The 18,211-nt window shown below is 36.8% G+C and overlaps 1 protein-coding gene across 2 annotated transcripts in view; it reads left to right on the top strand.

Annotated features, from left to right (window-relative positions):
• Positions 1 to 18,211, top strand: part of LOC116467873 (putative membrane-spanning 4-domains subfamily A member 4E) — a 138,465-nt gene that overhangs the window by 107,257 nt on the left and 12,997 nt on the right. Inside the window, exons 3-4 of one of the 2 annotated variants that reach the window (XM_058438754.1) lie at positions 10,166 to 10,325; positions 14,909 to 15,037. In XM_058438754.1, the coding sequence (XP_058294737.1) occupies positions 10,182 to 10,325; positions 14,909 to 15,037 (273 nt within the window). In that variant the 5' untranslated portion in view covers positions 10,166 to 10,181. The remainder of the gene's footprint in view (positions 1 to 10,165; positions 10,326 to 14,908; positions 15,038 to 18,211) is intronic. The other variant, XM_058438753.1, reaches the window with a different exon arrangement.

Here is an 18,211-nt window from a genome sequence, read left to right as displayed (position 1 = left end):
TAGGATTAGAATATGATTGATGGAGCATAGAAGGTATGTAACAGAAGTTATCAATGACAAACTACCAGACATTTAACACAGACAACTGAGCTAATTGTTGGGCCTTCTACCAAGGAAGGACATTTGCAGTCGCATAGCCCTCTCAGGGTTCCTGTTACCTTTAGCTCTTGCCTCTCTTGATTAGGGTCTGCTTGTAGTGTTCTGAGGTAATCTCCACATAATATTCCTTGTGCCATCTTCCTTTATCTGAAAGATAAATTTTGAGGAAGACTGAATATCTTCTACTTTGGTCTTGTAATGTTTGAAATAAAAATTACCTCTTCTTTTTGCTGGAACAATTTGCTAAGTGATCAAATTATTGGCTTCATTATAATGACTTCAAAATTAACCCCAGATGGGGACAATTCTCTCAAGTTCAGCAAAATTTGAGGGTATGGATTCAGTTTAAGACCAAAAATAAGGCCTGCTATTTTATTTTATTTTATTCCTTTGCTCCAAATCTAAATTTTCTATTCTGTTCAGGGGATGCTAGAGCCTACATATAGGTTTGATTATACCTACTCAATAAAATGTAAATGTAAACCACCTCATAAACTCCATTATCATTAGAACAGAAATTACGAGAGGAAGAGGAGGGCCTCTTGGCCTACCTCTACATAGTCTTGTATCTAACTAGTCCATGAGAGCAAAAACAAGCACAACGCTGACTCTTCTGACCAATCTTTGAGACAAACTGCAAAAGAGAGGAAGAGTCAACCTCTGACAACACGGTACGATGAATAACATGCTCTCACCAGTTATATAGACCCCTCCTCTCTGCTTTTTCACTTCCCCCAAGACAGGACAGGTTGGAGCAGGGTCATGCCAGGAATAAAGCCCCTCTGTAGCATGTCCTTGAGTGGCAGGAAGTGTTAGAGGAAATTTATGTTTTATACTTCAAGCCAGAAATGAGTAAGTGATAGTAGGAAGACCCACAATAACAGTCAATAGGTAGGTAGTATTTATTAAGTGACATGAACTGGTTTAAATGTTTACATGTGCTAGTTCATCATTAAATTTCTCTACGAGATATGCTGCATTATTCACAGGATAGAGTTACAGAAACACAAGATTAATTAACTTGAGTAAAGAGTGGCAGGGCCAAAATTTAAATCCAGGTAATTTAATTCCAGAACTGGTTTGCTTAAGAGGATCCACTACACTAGTCTGGCGAATAGAAGAACTCTTTTATTTGCACATTTGTTCATTCCTCAGTTGTTGGACGTTTGGGTTGTTTGCACCTTTTGACTATTAGAGGTAATACTGCTAGGAAAATTCATTTTACAAGTTTTTGTGTGGACATATGTTTTTATTTCTCTTTGTATGTATCTGGGAATGGAAGGGATAGGTCGTAAGTCTGGTTCATTGTTGACATTTTGCAAAGAATCAGTTAGGGAGGAATCCTCCTTATGTTTTAGGAATAGTTTCAGTAGGATTAGCACTTTGGTATTTATTAGCTCTTCTGTGGTATAAACACTTCTTTGTAAATCTGTTAGAATTTGGTTGTGAATCTATAGGGCTCAATAATCTAATCTTCCACCTTAATAAACTGGAAAAAGAAGAGCAAACTAAATGGAAATAACTTGTAGAAAGGAAATAATAAAAACTAGAGTGAAAATAATAGAGAGTAGAAACACATTAGAGTAAATCAACAAAACGCAAAGTTCATTCTTGCAAAGATCAACAAATTTGAAAAACCTTTAGCTATATTGAATGACAAAAATTACAAGAAGAAATCACTAAAATCAGGAATGAAAAAGGCAACATAATTACCAAACTTACAGAATTAAAGAAATTATAAGGGATACTATAAAATTATATCCAAATATATGTCAATATGAAATGGTCAAATTTTTACAAAGATACTACTGAAACTGACTGAAGAAGAAATACAAAAATAAAAAGAAATGCAAAATCTGAATAGATCTATAATAAGTTTTTTAATTTTAAGGGGTTTCACCGGTCTCTGACTCTGAGACCCCCCCTCGGCCTCCAAAATCTGGATTACAACATGACCAAACTTATTACATAAGGCTAGTATTATTTTGACACCAAAATCAAGAAAAGACAACATAAGCGGACAAAACTACGTATGAATGTCTCTCATGAATACAGACAAAAATACTCAAAAAAATATTAGCAAGCAGAATTCAGCAACATGTAAAAAAGATTATATATGAGGACAAAGTCAGATTAATCTCAAGAATATAAAATTTAGCTTTCAAAAAATCAGTGTTACATAATGCATTAAGAGAATAAAAGACAAAAACCGCAAAAAGTCACACGAATGCCTCAATAGATTAAAAAATTAACAAGATCCAATACTTTTTATGATAAAAATACTCATCCAATGAGGAATAGAACGGAATCACTCCCCCACCAAATAAAAAGCTATTAGAATTAATGAATGAGTTAAGCAAGCTCGAAGGATATAAATAATATATGCAAATGAACAGACACTTCAAAATAAGATGTACATGCAGCCAACAATCATATGAAAAAAAGCTCAACATCACTGATCATTAGAGAAATACAGGCGAAAACCTTAATGAAATGCCCCCTTACACCAATCAGAATGACTATTAACAAAATGTCAAAAAAAAAAAAAAAACCAGATACTAATGAGGTTGTGGAGAAAAAAGAATATTAATACACTGTTGGTATGAGTGTAAATTAGTTCAACCACCGTGGTGATTCCTCAAAAACCTAAAAACAGAAATACCATTCAACCCAGCAATCCCATTCTGGGTATACACGCAAAGGAATAGAAATCATTCTATTTTAAAGAGACATGCACACATATGTTCATTGCAGCACTATTCACAATAGCAAAGACATGGAGTCAACTTAAAAGCCCATCAATAGTAGGCTGGATAAAGAAAATGTGGTACATATACACCATGAAATGCTACGCAGCCATAAAAAAAGAACAAGACCATGTCCATTGCAGGAACATGGATAGAGCTGAAGATCATTATCCTTAGTAAACTAACACAGGAACAGAAAACCAAATACTGCATGTTCTCACTTATAAGTGGAGCTAGATGATGAGAACACATGAGCACATAAAGGGCAACAACACACACTGGGGCTTATTAGAGGGTGGAGGCTGGGAAAAGGGAGAGGAGCAGAAAAAATAAATTATAGGTACCAGGCTTAAAACATGTGTGATATGGTTGGGCGCGGTGGCTCATGCCTGTAATCCCAGAACTTTGGAAGGCTGAGGTGGATGGATCACCTGAGGTCAGGAGTTCAGGACCAGCCTGGTTAACATGGTGAAACCCCATCTCTACTAAAAATACAAAAATTAGCCGGGCGTGGTGATGCATGCCTGTAGTCCCAGGTACTCGGGAGGTGGAGGCAGGAGAATTGCTTGAACCCTGGAGGCGGAGGTTGTAGTGAGCTGAGATCACACCACTGCACTCCAGGCTGGGTGACAGAGCAAGACTCGGTTTCAAAATTAAAAAAAACAAAACAAAACCCTGGATGATAAAATAATCTGTAAATCAAACCCTATGACACAATACCTGTATGACCAACCTGCACATGTACCCCTGAAGCTAAAATAAAAGTTAAATTAAATATGTATACCTACAAAAATAAATTGGAGTTCTATACGCTAGTACTGAATAATTTAAAAATGAAATTAAGACAACAATCTCCTTTACAATAGTTTCAAATAGGACAAAATTCTTGGGAATAAATTTACCAAAATAAGCACAAGACTTGTACACCGAATACTACAACATGTTAAAAGAAATTAAAGAAAATTTAAATAAATGAAAAAAAACTCATATTCAAGAACTGGAAGGCTTAATATTGTTAAGATGGTAATATTATTCAAATTGACCTACAGATTCAACACAATCTTTATAAAAAATTCAAGCAACTTTATTTCAGAAATTTGCAAGCTAATTCTAAAATCATATGGAAATACAAGGGACTCAGGATAGTCCAAACAATTTTGAAAAAGAAAAATAGTTTGGTGCACTTACACTTTCCAATTCAAAAATTACTACAAAGCTGTAATTTTAAGACAGTGTGGTATTGACATAAGGACAGACATATAGAACAATGGAATAGAATTGAATAAAATTGTCTAAAAATAAAAATGGGATGGAATAGAATTGTCTAGAAATAAACCTCTATATTTATGACTAGTTGATTTTTGACAAGGATAACACGACTACTAAGTGAGAAAAGAATAGTCTGTTTAGCAAATCATGTTTGAACAACTTCAGATTCACATGCAAAAGAATGAAGTTGGACACTTTCTTACACCAAACAAAACTCAAAGTGGAGCAAAAACCAAAATGTAAGACCTAAAAGTAACTAATACCCTTCTATTTAGGTATATTGAGACCTATATGTAGACTTTAGCATCCTGTGAGCAGAACACAAATTTTAGATATGGAGCAAAGAAACAAAATAAAATAGCAGGCCTTATTTTTGGTCTTAAATTTAATACATAACCTCCAATTTTGTTAAACTTGGGAGAATTGTCCTCCTCTGGGCTTAAAGTCATTACAAAAAAGCCCATAGTTTGATCATTTACCAACTTGTCCCGGAAGGGAGACAATTTCTTTCAAACATTTGAATACCTAAATAGAAGATATCCAGTCTTCCTCAAAATTTCTCTTTCAAAAAAGTAAAGTGGTGCAAGGGACAGTATGTGGAGATTATTTCACAACCCTACAAGTAGTTGCTAATCAAGAGTGGCAAGATCTAAAGGGAACAGGAACCCTAAGAAGGCTATGAAACTGCAAGTGTCCTTTCCCTGTTGAAAGCCCAACAATTAATTACTTTGTCCGTGTTAAAAATCTGGAGGTTTAGGATCAGTCACTGTGGCTCACACCTATAATCCAAGCACTATGGGAGGCTGAGGTGGGAAGATTGCTTGACCCTGTGCATTTGAGAACAGCCTGGGCAACATGGCAAAACTCTGTCTCTACAAAAAGCACAAAAATTAGCTGGGTGTGCTGGTGTGCACCTGTAATACCAGCTACTTTGGAGGCTGAGATCGAGGCTGCAGTGTCATGATAACGCCACTACACTCCAGCTTGGGTGATAGAGTGAGACCCTGTCTCAAAAACTTCTGGTAGTTTGTCATTAATGCCTTCTGTTACCTACACTGTATGCTCAATCGCTCATTAAATGACGCCTTCTTTGCCTCTTTTGACAGTTTTTGATTTGAAGCTTATTTTATCTGATCTAAGTATAGGCAATCCTTTTCCTTTGACTACTATTTGCATGGAGTATTTCATCCCTTCACTTTCAGCCTATGTTTTTTCTTAAAGCTAAAGTGAGACTCTTATAGCATATAGTTAGATCTTGTTTTTTTTAAATTCAGCCACTCTATGATTGAAGAATTTAATTCGTTTATATTTAAGGTTATTATTAATAGGTAAGTAGTTAGTAGTGCCATTTTGTTATTTTGGGGGGGTTGTTTTTGTAGATATTTGTTTATTTCTTCATCTCTTGTCTCCCTTTGCGGTTAGGTAATTTTATGAAGTACTAAGCTTTTAATTTTTTATCATTCATGTATCTGCTGCAGTTCTACAGTTCTTATAGCTCTAGAGGCTGGGAAGTCTAAGGGCATGTATGATGTAAACCTCTGGTGAGGGTGATCCCATGGAGGAAGATGGAAGTGAGTGCACAAAGCAAAGAGAGAGAGATGGGGCCAAATTTATTCTTTTATCAGGAGTCCACTCCTGCCGTAGCTAACCCTCTCCCATGATAATGACATTTATCCGTTCACAAGGATGAAGGTCTCTGGATGTAATTACCTCTGGAAGGTCACACCTCTTAAAGCTGTTACAATGGCAATTAAGTTTTCATATGAGTTTTAGATGGGACAGTGAAACCATAGCATTTCATCCATGACCCTCCAAAACTCATGTTCTTCTCACATACAAAATACAATAATTCTGTCTCAATAGCCTCAAAAGTTTTTACCCATTCTAGCATCAAGTCTAAAGTTCTAAGTCCAGAGTCATCAGAAGCAGATATGGATGAGATTCAAGGTATGACTTATCTGGAGGCAAATTTTTTTTAGCTGTGAGCCCGTGAAATCAAAACAAGTGATTTGTTTCCAAAATATAATGGTGAGAAAGGTATAGAATAGACTGTCTCAGTTCAAAAGAGAGAGCCAGGCAAGAAAAAGGCATAACTGGTTTCAAGTGAGTCCAAAATCCAACAGAGAAAACAGAGTTATGTTTTAAATCTGGAGAATAATTTCCTTTGACTCCATGTCCTGAATCCTGGGAGCGCTGACTGGGGCCCTCAGACATGACCCTGCTCCCATATCTTTGCTGGGCTCAGTCCGTGCTTCAGCTCTGTTAGGGTGGAGTTGCATGCTAGTGGCCCTATAGTTCTGAGATCTCAAAGGTAACCCCACTCCCATGGCTCCACTAGGCATATCCCTAACTGGGACTCTCTGTGTTGGCTCTGACTCTGCATTCCCACTCAGCTTTGCCCTAATAGAGGCTCTTAGAAGTGGCTCCACTCCCATAACTATATGTGACATTCTTTGATCCTAGGTGGAGAAAGCCATGCCCCTACATCTCTTGCAGTCTGTGAGCCTGTACACATGGATTCCACCAAGGTTTACAGCTTGTGCCTTCCAGGCACAGGTATTCCAGGCATAGTGGCAGTGCAAGCTCAGGTCCTAGGCTCAGGGTCTTGCAAAACTGCTGTGGCATATGGCACAGGTTCACTCACCCAGTTGTGGCTGGATGCAGGTTACCCACAAAGCTAAGGCCATAACTCTAAAGCACACCTTAGTAACTCGAGCCCATGGAGCAGGGATGGAATTGAGACTGATTCTGGGGTCAGTGCACAACATCATCAAGGCTCCAGGGAAGGAGGGGTGCTTTGGAGGCTTGAGCTCTGGGGAGCAGATTACTGTTGAAATTTTTTGTTCCAGAGACAATAGGGCATAGCAGCAATTCCAGCCCTGGGGGATGGAGTGCCACATAGGGGTAACTCTAGACCCTAGGATGATCACTAGCCCAAGCTGTGTAAGGCTGGATGTAGCAGCAGCAAGGCCTCAGGAATGACTAGGCCTGTCTGTAGCTTTTTCCTTGGGTTTCTTGGAGCAGTGCAGAAATGACCCCCTGGGGAGTCAGGGTTTCTCAGAAGCTTGGACTCCAGAGGACTGGTCAGTTCCAGGGAGGTGGGGCACTGTAGCTATTTTGCCTGGATGGTGGGGTGATATAGCTCAATCAAAGCTATGGGTGCCCAGAGAGTGGAGCACAGTTTCAACTTGAGTTTGGAGGGGCAAGGTGCACCAGCGACTAAGATGGGGGCATGGAGCAGTTCCACGGGAGCCTGACCTCAGGGGGTAGAGAGTAGATAGCAGCAGTTTGGCTCAGGTATGGCTTCCAGGTGTGCATAGTGTAGTGGTGGTTAAGCCTCAGAGATGGAGGAGTGCAATGGCTACTCACTCCTGAAGCAGAATGCACTCTAGCCAGTGATTCAGTTCCAATAAGGAGCAGCTCAGTAGCAGCTCAGGCCATGGGGGCCAGGGCACAGCGTCAGCTCCTCCTCTTGGGATAGAACAGACATGTGGACATCAGGTAGCTCTGTCAGCTGAGCTCAGAGCCTGTGAAGACTCTATGTGTCTCCAGTAGTAAGATTGCAGGTGTCTATGGTGGTGATGGGAGCTGCTGGGATCCTGTCACTAACCTTTTCCCTGTAGGAAGAAGGCCCTCCTGACTCAGAGCTGGTTCTAACTGGGGGAAGGGGTGATGGAAGAAAGGTGTTTTCTATCCTTTTTCATGCAGCCGTTCTGGGTTTCTGTGCTTTACAAGATTTCTGCTACTCCTTTGCTGTTTTCTGGAGCTCTTCTTTAGTTATTTTGGTTGGAACGTAGTTGTTTATTCATTTTTGGGGTGTGTGTGTGTGTGTGTGTGTGTGTGTGTGTGTTTGATGGAGATGAGGTTAGTAACTTCTAGTTGGCCATCTTGCTGACATTCTCTAGAATTCTAATAAGACATATTATAAACCTTTTAATTCTAAACTTCTAATCTTTTAACCTTTCTTCTATTGTGACCATTTTCTTGTTTTTCTGTAGAATTCTTGGTGATTTCTTCAATTTTTTTTCCAGTTGACTAATTCTATTTTCAGCTATTCCTTGTTATTTAACACATTGGCAAAATTTTTTTCTGTCAACATTATTTTATATTTGAAATTTGTTTGAGATCATGTTGCAAACATATTGTGTCACTTTTTGCACTTTAACTTTTCATTTTTGTGATTTCATTTTCAATTGAATAAATTATCCATACTTTTTACATATTCTATATGTGATATATATCCAGATGCTCCTAATCTATGGGACTTCTTGGAGGCTTGTATCAAACATATCTACTTCCTTCTTTATGGACTCCAATGTAAGACTTATTCAGAGACTAATTGCTTTCTAAGCATGTCTTTTTGATGGGATTTCTCCTTTACTACAGACTTTGATAGTTCTCAGAACTATAATTCTCCAGGGAAGTGATAGGTATCAGCTGATGCATTCAATTTCCAGGATTATGATCAATAATTTATGCTGTACACCTCAAGGAGACTCTTATCTTTGAAAAGTATAATCTGAAATCTGTGGCCATGGTGTCCTGTTTCTTTGATACTTTTTCTACCTTTTCCCCAAAATTTATCCTTATGCAATCTTTGTTTTTAACACTCATTTCACCTGATTTATAGAGATTTTAGTTGTTTCCCACTTTCATAACAAGATGGAATTCTGTTTGTTCAAATTGTTTTTGGAACTTTTCTAGATGAGATAAGAATAAGAACATTGACTTTTTGGTTACGTTCTTACATTTAAGTCCTTATCTTAATTACTTCAATCACATTTACATTATGTATTTCTTATTATTAATTATATTTACCTTTCTCTTAAAAATAACTTCTTATTTTATAATTTGTAATTTTGTACTTTTTATTTTACTGCTTTTCATAATTTTGAATGTATACATTACTAAAATTAATGCTCTAAATGATTAATCTATTATTTTCATTTTAACTTTTCCCCTCTAGCTTTCTCTGAAATTCATCCTCCTTCTTCCAACTTTAATCAATTTTATTGCTAGATAGCTAATAATGTATTTTCACTGATCTATCAAAGATAAATATAGGATGACAATTATTTCCACAGAAATCTGAATTTTTTCTGAACATAGCAAATTTGGACTACAATAACTTTTTTTTTCATTTATGTTACCAATAAAAAGGCACACATCTCCAAACCTGAGACTTTTTAGCATATATGCTCCATTGAAATCAACTATGACTTGAAGGATATTAGCAAGCTTCACTTCCCTAAAATTTTATGGAAGTGGGCCATGAAACATCTGAGTATGAATTCAAATACATAGATAAAAATTTCCATGTGGCTTTAGCCTATCTCCACATTACTTGGTTGGAGTCATTATACTGAGGAGAGACAGAGGCATAAAAGTGATATCTTTGTGCTTGGAATCTCAAAAAGTGGCTTTATGTATCCTTGCTATGCACCAGCAAGTTAGAATTTAAAGCACTGTAATAGGAAAATAGATTTAAATTTGTGGTGCCAAGAATATGACTCAGAGCCATAAGTTTCATTCCCAAAGTTCAGAACTTATGGGACAAAATACAAGGTTACATGGGAATATTTTCAGCCCTGAGAATTTAGCTGTGCTTTGGTTATAAAAGGAGGAACTATACAATACTGTACAATAAATTGGAAGGCAGATGAGTTTGTGTAGCTTATTACTATTATAAAAGTAATCCTTCACGGAGAAGTGGCTGTAATCAAGGGACTAGGCATTAAAAGGGATAGAAATAAAATCTGAGCAGACTTGGGATTTGAAGTTGAAGAAATTTCTCTAATTTACCTCACTTCTGTCAACATGTCCTCTCTTCTAGCATATCATATAACATTTAAGTCTCTCTCTCTCTCTCTCTCTCTCTCCACCCCCGCTTAATGTGTTGCCTCTTCCACTTCACTAGCTCTAACAACTGTTATAATATTGGAGGGGAATGTAGACCAGGTTTTGTCCTTAGGAAGGAATCTGCCCCAAAGTATCAAGACTTTCTTTTGTCATATCCAGGACCTCATCCTAAATTACATTTCTTATTGCAGCACCTTTTCTGCTTCCATGACAACCACGCAAGGAATGGAACAGGCCACTCCAGGGACTGGCCCTGGTGTGCCCCAGCTGGGAAACATGGATGTCATACATTCATATCTGTGTAAAGGATTGCAAGAGAAGTTCTTGAAGGGGAAACCCAAAGTCCTTGGGGTAAGTCAATTGCAAATCTGGGAGAAGACCAACTGTGTTGTAAACTCATGTTTGATCAGAGCTAATGCCCAATACACTGTCCCACTAGCCTCATAATACATCAACCAGCCCTAGCAACATCACTATTTAATTTCAGGCCCTTTCTTTGAAAAAAATATATAATATTCTATGACGTCATCCTTCCAAATTAGTTATATTTAAAATATACTGACTTCAGATCTATTCTAGGGTTGTGGGTCAGCCATGATAATTATATTTAACTTCAGTATAGAAGAACAGCAAAAGAAAAGGGCCACCTGTCCACTAGCTGACGCCCCCTCCACAGGCCTTCCTGACAGCTGATAGATGTGTATTGCTACTCTTTCTTTCTGGTAGCTTTTCTTAGCCTACTGCTCAGAGGATGAAAAATCTGCTATTCTCTGAGCATTTCCATCTGGAGTCTCAGGCGAACGTGTCTAAAAACAATGTAGAATTAAAAGAGTGACAGGTTAGGGCAGGTGAAAGAACATTGAAAATAGGTTTATCACTAGCCCAAGCTTCAAACCAGAGAAAATGTCATTGTGGACTCTTTGGATTCCTTCTCTTTTTTTGCATTATTCATTTTTTTTGGAGAGAACTATAGTTACTTCTCATAAAATATGTTATTTATGTTGGCACATACTAGGTTCAATTTTTTAATGTATGGATAATTATTTTAAAATCTACTGTATGTTTTAGAGCAGTTTTAGGCTTAAAGAACAATTGAGAGCAAAGTACAGGTATATCCCATATGCCCCTTGCCCCGACACATGCATAGCTTTTTAATTATCAACTTCCCCCACCAGAGTGGGACATTCGTTCCAGTTGATGAACCTATGTTGACACATCATTACTCAAAGTACACAAATCACAATGGGGTTCATTCTCCGTGTTGTGTGTTCTATGGGCTTTAACAAAGGTATAGTGATATGAATCTACCTTTATGGTATCATATAGTATCCCACCAATCCCCGGCAATCACTAATCTCCTATTGTCTTCATAGTTTGCCTTTTCCAGAAAGTCATGCAGTTAACATTATAAATTAGGTAGTTTTTATAGATTGCCTTCCTTCACCTAATAACATGCATTTAAATTTCCTCCATGTTTTCTTATGGCTTAATAGCTCATTTATTTTTAGTACTGAATAATATTTCATTGTCTAGAGGTACCACAGTTTATGCATTCACCTACAGAAGGACATCTTGATGGCTGCCAAACTTTGGCAATTAGGAGTAACGTTGCTATAAATATCTGTGTGCAGGTTATGTGTGGACATAAGTTTTCAACTCATTTGGTTAAGTATGATTACTGTATTGTATGGTAAGAGTGTGTTTAGTTTTGTAAGAAACTGCCAAACTGTCTGACAAGAAACTGTCTGTTGGTAAGAAACAAACTGTCTGTTTGTAAGAAACTGCCAAACTGTCTGCAAACTGTTACTTTGCAATTTTGAAGATTTCAATCAGCAATGAATGAAAGTTCCTGCTGTTCTACATAGTTGCCAGCATTTGGCGTCCTCAGTGTTCTGGATTTTTACCATTCTAATAGGTGTGTAGTCCAATCTCATTACCACTTTAATTTTCATTTCCCTGGTGACATAAGATGTGGAGCATCTTTTTATATGTTTATTTACCATCTCTATATCTTCTTTCTTGAGATGTCTTACTAAAGTTTTTGGCACATTTTTTTAACTGGGATGTTAGTACTCTTAATGTTAAGTTTGAAGTTCGTCGTATATTTTGCATAACAACCCTTTGTCAGATATGTTTTTTGCTAATATCTTCTGTCAGTCTGTGGTTTATCTTTTCATCTCCTGACAGTGTCTTCTGCAGAGGAGAATTTTTTAATTTTAATAAAATTTAGATGATTAATTCTGTATTTCATGGGTTGTGCCTTTGGTGTTGTATTGACAAACTCATCACCAAAACCAAGGCCATCTAGATTTTGGCCTATGTCATCTGTTAAGAGTTTTACAGTTTTGAGTTTAACATTTGGGTCTGTGATTTATTTTGAGTTAATTTTTGTGAAGGATACAAGGTATGTGTGTAAGTTCAATTTTTGCCTATGGAGGTCCAGTTTTTTAAGTAGTAGTTTTTTTTTTTTGGAAAGACTATTCTTCTAGTTGTATTACCTTAGCTCTTTATCAGAGATCACTTGACTATACTTCTGTGTCTATTTCTAGGCTTTCTATTCTATTCCCGTGATCTATTTGTCTATTTCTTTGCCAATACCACACAGTCCTGATTACTATCACTTTATAGTTTGTCCTAAATATGGGTAGTGTTATTCCTACAACTCCTTCTTCTTCGAGATTGTTTTTGTTATTCTAAGTCTTTTGCCTCTGCCTATAAACTTTACAGTCAGTTTATCAATATACACAAATAATTTGCTAATATTTTGAGGGAGATTGCATTAAATCTACAGATTAAATTGGGAAGAATTGACATCTTGACAATGTTGAGTCTTCCTATCCATGGACATGGAATATCTCTCTGTTTATTTAGTTATTCGAATTTTTTTAAGTTTTTCTTATAGATTTTGTACATAGTTTGTTAGATTTATGCCTAACAAACACAAAATACCAATACCTAAATATTTAATTTTTAGGGGTGCTGATTTAAATAGTATTGCATTTTTAATTTCAAATTTTACTTATTTACTCTAAGTACATAAGAAAGTAATTGACTCTTGTGTATTAAGCTTGTATCCTACAACCTTAATATAATCATTTGTTAATTCCAGGAGTTTTTGGTTGATTCTTTCAGATATCCTACACAGACAATCATGTCGTCTGTGAATAAAAGCTGTTTCATTTTTTTCCTTACCAATTGTATACCTTTATTTCCTTTTCTTGTCTTACCGTTTCAGCTATGACTTCCAGTAAATGGTGAAAGGAATAGTGACAGGCTCATCCCTGCCTTCTTCCTGATCTTAGTGAGAAAGCTTTGAATTTCTCCATTAAGTGTGAAGTTAGCTGTAGTTTTTTTAATAAATATTCTTTATCAACCTAAAGAAGTTCTCCTCTATTAATAGTTTTTCAAAAGTTTTTATAATGAACAGGCATTGGATTTTGTTCAATATTTTTCCTGCATCTGTTGATATAATCATGTGATTTTTCTTCCTTTTAGCCTGTTGATGTCATTAGTTACATCCACTGATTTTTGAATGCCTAGTCAGCCTTGCATATCTGGGATAAATCCCATATGGTCACGGTATATAATTCTTTCGATACACTGTTAGATTTAGTTTGCCTATGTTTTGTTGGGAATTTTTGCATCTTTGTTCACCAGAGATGTTGGTCTGCAGTTTTCTTTTCTTGTAATGTTTTTGACTTTTTTTTTTTTTTTTTTTTTTGGTAGATAATAGTGCTAGCTCCATAGAATGAGTTAGGGAGTATTTCCTCTTTTTCTATTTTCTGTAAAGAATTGGTATAATTTCATTTTTAAGTGTTTAGTAGAATTCCAAACCTTTCCAGGCCTGGTGCTTTCTGTTTTGAAAATTAATTAATTATTTATTTAATTTATTTAATAATTATGGGCTTATTCAGAGTGCCTATTTCTTCTTGTGTGAGTTTTGACAAATTGTCTTTCAGGAGCAATTCATTGTCTCAAGGTTATCAAATTGTGGGCATTGAATTGTTCGTAGCATTATTTTATTATCCTCTTAATTTCTATGGGAACTGTAGTGATATTCCCTCTTTCATTTATGAGTAATTTTTGTCCTCTCTTTCTCTTAGACTGGCTAGAGACTTATTGGTTTTATTTATGTATTTTTCTTTTTTTTAAAAAAAAAGCATTGAATTTCATTGAGTTTGTCTATTAATTTTGTTTTTAATTTTATGGTTTCTTCTCTAATTTCTATTACTGTGTTTTCTTCTGCTTACTTGGAGTTTAATTTGTTTTTCTTTTTCTAGTTTCTTAAGGTTGACTCTCAGGTGATTGATTTTAGATCATTATTTCCTAATATATTCATTCAATGTTATAAATTTTTTTCTAAGCACTGCTTTCATTACATCCCATAAATTTTGATAAGTTGTTTTAATTGTTTGACCCATTTTTAATGCCATGAGATAATTGTACTCCAGCTCTCCTATTTTAAGAACTCTGTTTACTCATGTTCATGTCCTCAGGCCTCAGACGTCAAGAAAATATCAGATTTGCTCTTCTTTTTTTCTTCCCTTGTATACACTCCTTTTTCTTCAGGTTACTTCCCCTTGCTACAATAATTGCTTTCTAATTCCTTGGCCACTTTTCTCTGAGTGTGTGACAAAAGAGAGAAACAATTGTGGTAGAAGTAGCATCCTAGGTATCAGAAAAGCACCTCTGGGCTATTCTGGCATACTTTTAACCATGAAATGATTGACAGTGGTAGAGATCCTGAGAGATAATATTGGTAAGATAATATTCATGGTTCTTTATGTGAAAAAAAAGAGTGACAACAGAATATCAAGGTCATATGACTATATAAAATGAAAATGAATAAGGATAGCTTAGTGATTGGAAAGGGAGTGGCATAAGCACCATTTTTGTGGTGGATAATCAGTTTTTGCTTTCTTCATCATTTCTAGGTTGTGCAGATTCTGATTGCCTTGATGAGCCTTAGCATGAGAATAATAATGATGTGTGTTGCATTTAGTTCTTATGAAGAACGTCCCATTTTTGTGTATGCTGGGTACACAATTTGGCGATCAGTGATGGTGAGCTGGGTATTTTTTGATATAATTGGAGATAACATAATAGAGGTGTAAATACCCTGATCTTTGCAATTTTTATTCTAACTCTATCTTGTAATTCTGTAAATTTGAGAATGGTATCTAACCTTTTTAAACTCAATTTTCTCATATTTAAAATAGTAATAATAATATAAAACTTAAAGCTAGGCAGATTAAATACTTTATATAAGTCAGTTAGGATATATTACAGCAACACATTGCCAAAGACCCAAACTGGAATGACTTAAGCAATGAAAGCACTGATTGTTTCACAACAAGATTAGGGGCTTATCATTTCCAGAATTGCTTAATTTGGTGGTGTAAGGATTTCATCAAGGACTGCTAGCAGACTATATCAGATGGGAGATGGTAGACACATCTCATTTTTGATAAATATGTTATATACATAGGCCCAAATCAACTATCAGTGAGGGTAACGGACTTACCATTACTGGCTTAAACTAATTAAGATTACCTCTGTAGCTGGGAGGAGTCTACACTACCTTTTAGCTCAGGAAAAACTGAAGAAAGTGATGGTTTAGTTATCAAGGAAAAAGGGAGATGTGGCTGGTACACAGGCAGTTTCTAATATAGAGTCTATTGACTATCAAATCTCAGGAAATTGTTACCTTAGAAAATTAAATTGTTACTTGATACATTTTGTTTCATAAGTTTAATAACAGTAACTATGATTAATATTAAATTAAAATTAGAATTGGAATTTAAGTTTAAAAACCTTCTCCCAAGAGAAAACACAAGAGAGTTTTGATGCAAATTGAAAGTAAAATTGAGAATAAAATACCAAGTTTTATCTATTGACAAAAGAAAAATAAAATTTATGAGGCGGGTTTATGTTAGAATCAGGGAATCTATTCTAGTAATAGAGGGTTTCCATTTATTTCTAAAACTGAGAATGAGATAGTTTAGAGTTTTATAATAGAGCTTAATTTTTGCTCCCCTTCACTCGTGTACAGCCGAAGTGCAAGATTTGAAGGAGAGTGTATTAGTCAGGGTTCTCTAGAAGGACATAACTAATAGGATAGATGTATATATATATAAAGGGAAGTTTACTAGGGAGTATTGACTCACACAATCACAAGGTGAGGTCCCACAATAGGCCATCTGCAAGCTGAGGGGCAAGGAAGCCAGTCTGAGTTCCAAAGCTGAAGAACTTAAAATCTGATGTTCAAGGGTAGAAAACATGCAGCACGGGAGAAAGGTGTAGGCCAGAAGACTAAACCAGTCAAGTGTTTCTATGTTCTTCTGCCTACTTTTATTCTGGCCACTCTGGCAGCTGAGTAGATTGTGCCCTCCCAGATTGAAGGTGGGTCTGTCTTTCCCAGTCCACTGACTCAAATGTTAATCTCCCTTGGCAACCCCTTCATAGTCACACCCAGGGATGATACTTTGCATCCTTCAATCCAATCAAGTTAACATTCAATATTAACCATCAAGAGTCCACCCCTTGCCAACCTGAACCCATACACATCTCCTGAAATCATACATAATTTTCAAATAAAGAAAATAAAGACAAAAGGCCAAAATTATGCCTTACACAATACAGCTATTTTTTGTACAACCCAAAACGCACCAATCCCCAATCCAATTGCTGTTACATAAAGTTAAAAACACTTAAATGCTGATATGAAGTTAATAAATCTTATGTCACATGATAAAGAAAAAAGAAAGAAAATAAAATGAAGATATTTTATTAGTACAAATGTATACATGCATAAACATGTTCTTAACAGAAGGAGGAAATACTCATAACAATTATGGTCTTCATTTCTGCAACTGATCACATGGTTGCAGCTGGTATTGATGACAGCCTTCTTCTACCACCCATTCTGTATTCCCTTTGCCTTCAGTAAGCACCTCAGCAGGTTGTGTTTTTTTTCCTGGTGGAGTGACCAAAATCTTCATTCCAGAAGGTCTAGTCTGGGCCGTTTGTAGTCCTGCCCAGATTGGGTTGTTGTAGTTTCCCATTGACCTTAATCATAGGGCATGGTAATACTAAGAGACACCCTAAGGGATCTCCTGTATTCCACACATACTTCCTTACCTTTATTGTGGAGTAGTAGACTAATTTTATCTTGATAGTCCAAGTCAGTCACCCTAGCCAACACTGTAACTCCCTTCTTAGCTGGTTGACTTAGAGGTAAGAGGAGCCCAAAGTGGCCAGGTGGCAATCTTAACTTCCAGCTTAATGAAATCATTGTTGTGTCTCCTGGTGGCAACGTTCCTTCCTCTGGAACTAAGACCTCTAGGCCAGCAGAACATAGTGTTGTGGAAACAGGAAGGAAAAATTTTGCTAGTAGATCACTAGGGGTGATGGTAAGTGGTGCCACTTCCACTTATGGCCTTTGATTTCTGGACCCACAAATCTTGGCTATAGGAGAAACAGTACCTTATATTAGACCCTGATTCAGAGCATGCACAGCCTTCTGGAGAACATTGTCCCAGCCCTGAAAGGCATTGTCACCTAGTTGGTGTTGTAATTGTGACTTCAAAAGGACATTCCACCATTCTATCAATCCAGCTGCTTCAGGATGATGGGAAACATGGTAAGACCAGTGAATTCCATGAGAATGAGCCCACTGCTGCATTTCTTTAGCCAACAAGTGAGTGCCTTGGTCAGAGGCAATGCTATGTGGTGGATATCCATGATGGTGGATAAGGCATTCCATGAGTCCTTGGATGGTAGTCTTGCCAGAAGCATTGCATGCAGGATAGGCAAACCCATATCAAAAGTAAGTGCTATTCTGGTGAGGAAAAACCGCTGCCCTTTCCATGATGGAAGACATCCAATATAATCAACCTACCACCAAGTAGCTGGCTGATCACTCTGAGGAATGGTGCCATATTGAGGGCTCAGTGCTGGTCTTTGCTGCTGGCAAATTAGGCACTCAGCAGTGGCCATAGCCAGGTCAGTGAATGGAAGTCCATGTTGCTGAGCCCATGCATATCCTCCGTCCCTGCCACCATGGCCACTTTGTTCATGGACTCATTGGGCAATGACAGGGGTGGCTGGAGAAAGAGGCTGACTGGTGTCCACAGAGCGAGTCATCCTGTTCACTTGATTATTAAAATCCTCCTCTGCTGAGGTCACCCTTTGGTAAGCACTCACATGAAATACAAATATCTTCACAGTTTTTGACC

This window comes from Hylobates moloch, unplaced genomic scaffold (genome assembly GCF_009828535.3).
Source record: "Hylobates moloch isolate HMO894 unplaced genomic scaffold, HMol_V3 SCAFFOLD_5, whole genome shotgun sequence".
Taxonomy (NCBI): Eukaryota; Metazoa; Chordata; class Mammalia; order Primates; family Hylobatidae; genus Hylobates; species Hylobates moloch.
The sequence above is the reverse complement of the archived record's forward strand: the minus strand, read 5'-3'. Positions and strand labels throughout refer to the sequence as shown.